Source organism: Exserohilum turcica (genome assembly GCF_000359705.1).
Source record: "Exserohilum turcica Et28A unplaced genomic scaffold SETTUscaffold_67, whole genome shotgun sequence".
Classification (NCBI taxonomy): Eukaryota; Fungi; Ascomycota; class Dothideomycetes; order Pleosporales; family Pleosporaceae; genus Exserohilum; species Exserohilum turcicum.
This window is the reverse complement of record NW_007360285.1, coordinates 1-5,102: the sequence shown is the minus strand read 5'-3', so window position 1 is coordinate 5,102 and position 5,102 is coordinate 1. Positions and strand designations below refer to the sequence as shown.

The 5,102-nt window shown below is 57.5% G+C and overlaps 2 protein-coding genes across 2 annotated transcripts; one reads left to right on the top strand and one right to left on the bottom strand.

The window, feature by feature from the left end:
• Positions 1-507: 507 nt before the first annotated feature.
• SETTUDRAFT_169821 (uncharacterized protein) lies at positions 508-3,832 on the bottom strand. Its single transcript, XM_008031823.1, has 2 exons — positions 3,671-3,832; positions 508-3,557 (listed from the first exon to the last, which is right to left on the bottom strand). Exons 1-2 carry the CDS (start codon positions 3,785-3,787, stop codon positions 657-659), a joined length of 3,018 nt encoding a protein of 1,005 aa, XP_008030014.1. The 5' UTR covers positions 3,788-3,832; the 3' UTR covers positions 508-656.
• A 255-nt stretch (positions 3,833-4,087) lies between these two features.
• Positions 4,088-4,695, top strand: SETTUDRAFT_40322 (uncharacterized protein; the record flags this gene model as incomplete). Its single annotated transcript, XM_008031822.1, has 2 exons — positions 4,088-4,132; positions 4,153-4,695. 2 exons carry the CDS (start codon positions 4,088-4,090, stop codon positions 4,693-4,695), a joined length of 588 nt encoding a protein of 195 aa, XP_008030013.1.
• Positions 4,696-5,102: the final 407 nt, after the last annotated feature.

The window sequence follows — 5,102 nt, the reverse complement described above, 5'->3', positions numbered from 1 at the left end:
GGGGGGGGGGGGGGGGGGGGAAGGGACAGCTCAGGTTTAATTATAAAGTATGTGGCGCTATTTTGCTGGTTGCTGGAGAATTGAAAGATGGAAGCGTCAGGCGTCGGCAAAGCCCACTTTTTTCCGGCTTTCAGGTTGCCTAAGCCACGGTGGTGGAGTGCAGTGAAGTGGGGGGAAAGGAAGGAGCGCGACATGTGTACTCGTACTAGTAGTAGTAGATACTAGTAGATACCAACACACACACAGCCTCACTCGCGAGATGGGGTTATTTATAGTTAGTAGGGATGGATGTAGAACGGGGTCTTTTTTTTATTTGGGATGCCTGATGGTTATGTTGCTGGTGCGTGTTTAAAACGGGTGCTGTGCTGTGCGGCGGTGGGAGCGTGCAAATTGCTCAACAGGCCTACTTGGTGGATGCTGCAAAATAACGGTGTCATTAAAACATACACAGGAATGCAACAGGGGTTATTCATGGAAAAAGGTTGAAAGTAAACCTTATTATCGATGTGGGTATCTTGAATACATGCACGCCGTAATCGCCAAGCAGAATCATCAAAAACAATCTCCTTTGCCGTCGAAGAAAAGACAAGTCAATCTGGGGAGAATCAGGAAGTATGCTGGCAGATCAACCCCATCCAGTATCGAGGCCTTGCCAGCTAAACCCGGATAACAATGTGAATGCCGAGGCCTCTGGCTTCGCGGATGGAGCAACCCAGACAAGTCCTTCCTGTGCGGCTGATGAGAGCATCAAGGCCCCTCTCGGCACACCAAGCTCGCGCGAGAACTTCAAGATCAGAAGATGCGCGAGCATCGAGCACAAGTACCGCCTTCTTCTTCTCTTTAATCTTCTCCACTTCGCTATCGTAACTCTCCGACAGGCCAAGTAAACGTTCGCTTGACTTTGAAGTATGCAAATCAAAGGGAAGTAAAAAGTCGGGATCCAGGATGTCCGTTACCGGCACAATCTTGTACGGGTACGATTTGTGAAGCAGGTGTGCGTATAGAGGCTTACTGCTCACCGCGAGTCCTTCGATCGCTGGGTCGACAGGCGCATCGTACATACGTCTTGGCGCATTGTCAGCAGCGTCTGGCGGGTGTGACAAGAGCGGCTCGAAGCCATGGCTGTTGCGCCGAGACATGGTTTCGCTGTGTTTCGATGAAGACCTCGACAGTGTCCCTGTAACGGACCGTCTCAAAACTCTTGGTCGATGTGTAAACGGGGGCGCCGATGTGGCTGGCGTACAAGGCCAAGACGTCACAAACTGAATATCGTAGCCAAGGGTCAGTGTGTGGCTCACACCGTCGCCCGAAACAAACGTCATGGACGGAGAGTGGATGTCGCCTTCGGTTGGTGGCCCTGTCACGCTGTCGCCATCGATGAGGTCTGGATTCATGGGGGTGAGCTCCCACTGCGAGAAGCCAACAGAGGACACGGGAACTGGGTCAAGGTCCCGGGGAAGTACAAAGTCCTCCGACTTGACGGGAACTATGGAATCGTTTGGGACTATTGCTGAGTCTTGTGCGACAAGGTCAACGCCGTCTCGTTGCCGCGCCCGTTTTTCGTAGGGTAGCATCTCGCTGTGAATCGAGTACCAACGTTCGGTTGAGCTTTCCGGCAGCTTTGGACAAGACACCCAGCCCATGCACTCCGAGGAGCCCTTTATGCAAGCCAGTATGCGCCCAACAATCGAGTTTTTGCTCCAGAAAGTTCTCCCACCAAAAGTGAAGCCACCATACAGGTTAGCAGACTCGCCCAGATTCGCAATGGCAATGGCATCGTTTTCAAGCAGTGTCGAAATGAGAAAGTGAGAAATGGCTTCTCCGGGAAGCACCAGTCCCGTCAAGTACGACCGGCTCAGCCATCCACCGACGTTGTTTACAACAGGCTTGGCCTGGTCTTGGGTAACTGCAGAGGTCGGGGAAAGGGCCATGTGGAAAGCCCGCGAGTTGTTGCGGTTCAGCGCCGGCTTTCCTAGATGCCCGAAATAGCTATCCAGCTGCTGGCCGGCGGTTAGCGGCGTTTGTAGTGGCGTCCCATATACGCTGATACCAGCTGGAGACGCTGGGTCGGTTGATCTGCCGCTTGGAGATGGCGTGGAAGCTTCGCTCTTGTCGTGAGGGGCCAACTTTCGAACGAGTTCGGCAGAAACCACGTCGAGTCCAGGCCACTGTATGGCAGAGGCGAATTGATGGAACCCAGCAATCTGTCGAGCCTGGTGCTGTGGGAATAAGATGAGATCGGACTGGGGCAACTCATGATGGGCATTCTGTGCAAACAGTGACAATAATCCGCCCGACTTGGGCTTTGGCGATGTCTGCGCGTCGTTGCCTCTCATGATAGCAATGTTGTCCAGAAACGTGCGAGCAAGAACCAAATCCCAGTCAATCTTTCGCGTCTTGTACTGGAGAAACGCCTCAACGTCCTGAGGGTTGATTCGTAGTCGGACAGCGGCATCGGCAGCGTCGGCGTTTGTGTAGGCATCGAGCCGCAGCAGCAACTCGCACGCCAAGGTGATTTGGAGCAGCAGAATATCGCGCTCTGTCCACAGGGGCTGGGGCTCGTGGTCGGGTATTGGCTCTGGTTCAGTCCACAGTATCTGGCCCAGTCTGATCCTCCACTCGACGAGGCTAAAGTCGTACCAGATGCCCTTGAGAGCCAGGACGCGCAGCAGCGCAGCAATCTGTGTTTGCAAGCCTGTGGGGTCTTCGGTTGCGCCGTCGTAGCCAGGAGGAGTCAGGAACTTGGTGAACAGATTGGCATACAAGTCGCCCGACGACTGGTTATTCAGGATTGTCATGGGCTCTGGGCTATCGTGGAAGGCCTCGTACATGTCCTGGAACTCACACAGGCGATCATAGACCAGGCCAAGGTCGACTAGGCGGATGCCTAGGCGCTCAGGGTTAGTCTGCAGCATGTCCCTGTTCTTGTCCGACTCGGCCACGTCGGCAGTCGAGGGAGATGCGTGGGGTTCGCTGAGAAGGACATCGGCGTGTGGCAGGTCGAGGAAGTGTGCGAAGCCAATTGTTCCTGGCTCGATGCCGTGGATGCCGAGCATGCAAGGCGTTTCGAGCGCGTCGACGGCATAGCCATTGTACCGCTTGGGCGTGTCGGAAAGGGGCTGGGTCTTGAGCTTGTGCTTGTGCAGCGTGGCAGCCGAGAAGGCAGGCTCTGCGAGGGGCGCCGTGTCAGTAGCATCCTTGGTGGCGGCCTCGGTGCTCCAGGGAAACGAGGCTGTGGGGGTGCAGCGGGCGTTGAGGGTTGCGAGGGCGAATTGCGGGGCGCCGGCAAAGAGGGCGTGGAACTGGGCCTCGGTCAGGGCGTCGGCGTGGTGATGTCTCGTGTCTTGTGAGGAGGAGGATGTTTGCGGGGGCGGGGGGTCGTCGGGGGCAATGACGCTGCCGCTGCCGCTGCCGCTGCCATGGCGCGACGAGGGGCTCTGGTGGTGTTGCGGGGCGGGACCAGTGCCAGTGCCAGTGCCAGTGCCAGTGCGAGGGCGAGTGCCGGCGTCAGTGTCAATGTCAGCGTCAGTGAGGCTGGGCTTGGTGGGCGTGGGTGTCTGTATATAGCACCTGTCAGTCTTGGGCCATGGCAACGGGCAGCCGTCGTGGCATCGTATTCGGCAACGTGCCATGTCACAGGCAGCAGAGGGCAGCTGGGGCCCAGACATACCGGCTTGTTGGCGCGAGGCAGCGATTGCCTCTGCTTCCAGGCGCGGAAGAAGTTGACGACCCGCTGTCTCTTGCTGGCCCTCCTCAGCAGCGGGCCCGCGGTGTCGTCGGCGGCCATGTCGGTGGGCATTCGTCGCAGCATGCTGGCGGCCTGCTGCGGCTGGGCAGGACGGGCGACGACGATGGCGACGCATGGTGGCGGGCATATAAGGGGCCGCAGGGGCGCGCAACACACACACACACACACACACACACACACGCGCGCGCACACATGCACCGCTGCACATGCACGTCAAGCATGGCAGAAATCCCTGTCTCGCAGCCATGGCCAGGCGCTGCATGCACATGGCTGGCGATGAATGAGTGTGAGTGGAGAGGCTGCCCGCCGGTCCCTGTGCCGCATCACGGCGATCCAGACATGACGTCTACCCACGCCACCCACGCCGCTAGCAGCTGCGCCCCGGTGCGTGTTGATAGTAGCAGCCTATACTTGCCAGCGCCAATAATACCCCCAATATCATCCTCGCCAAGAACAACGACGACGACGACGGCGACGACAACAACACCAACAACAACAACAACAACAACAACAACACCATCAATAACAATAACAATAACAATAACAATAACAATAACAATAACAATAACAATAACAATAACAACAACAACAACAACAACAACAGAAACGTCAACACCCGCGCGGCACTGACGCTGCTGCTGCGGCCCGCTCGCCTCCGCCTCCCTCTGATGCCGTGCCAAGTTTCTAGAACGCGGAACCGCCGCCCTCGAGTCCCGCCTATACACACAATACACGTACACGCAGCACAAGATTCGCCAATGTACGTGTGCATCGTTGCTTTGTGCTTTGCCACGCTGAACCGCACAAGGTTTACCATGGTTGCTTCTGGTCGCGCTGTCCATGAGCGCCCGGCGGTCCGCGCGGTTGGCATGGGGACGACGCCTGTGCCTGTGCCTGTGCCTGCACCGCCGGCATCCACCCAAGTCCCCAAGCTGATGCAGACATAAGACGTGGCTTGCATCTGCTCGTGCTCAACTCGCGCTCAGCGCCCGTCTTGCAAGGCCCGTGGCAGCACAAGCACATGCGTGTCACGTGACGCGCCCTCGGCCCAATGCGGCCAAGGCGCGTCGCTTCCGAAACAAGGCTGAGCCGTTGGTGGAGCGCTTCACAGACGGGTGACAAGGCCGACATCACCTCTGCACTCCCACTCCCTCCGTCACAGCCAGCCACTCCGCCATTCCACCCGTCTTCCACACACACACCCGCACACATGCCTCGACTCGCACTCGCACACACACGGTCGGATGGCCGGATCCTCCCGCCTCACCGGACGCTCCATGATACACTGCTGCTGCCGCTGCTGTATTACCCCACGCCTGATACCCAAATCCCGCCTTGATAGGCAGTGCGCTAG

Coding starts and splice junctions, on each gene's coding strand:
- SETTUDRAFT_169821 (XM_008031823.1), bottom strand. CDS start 3,787: ATGGCCGCCGACGACACCGCGGGCCCGCTGCTGAGGAGGGCCAGCAAG. Junction 3,558..3,670: donor TGCCTCGCGCCAACAAGCCG/GTATGTCTGGGC, acceptor TGCTATATACAG/ACACCCACGCCCACCAAGCC.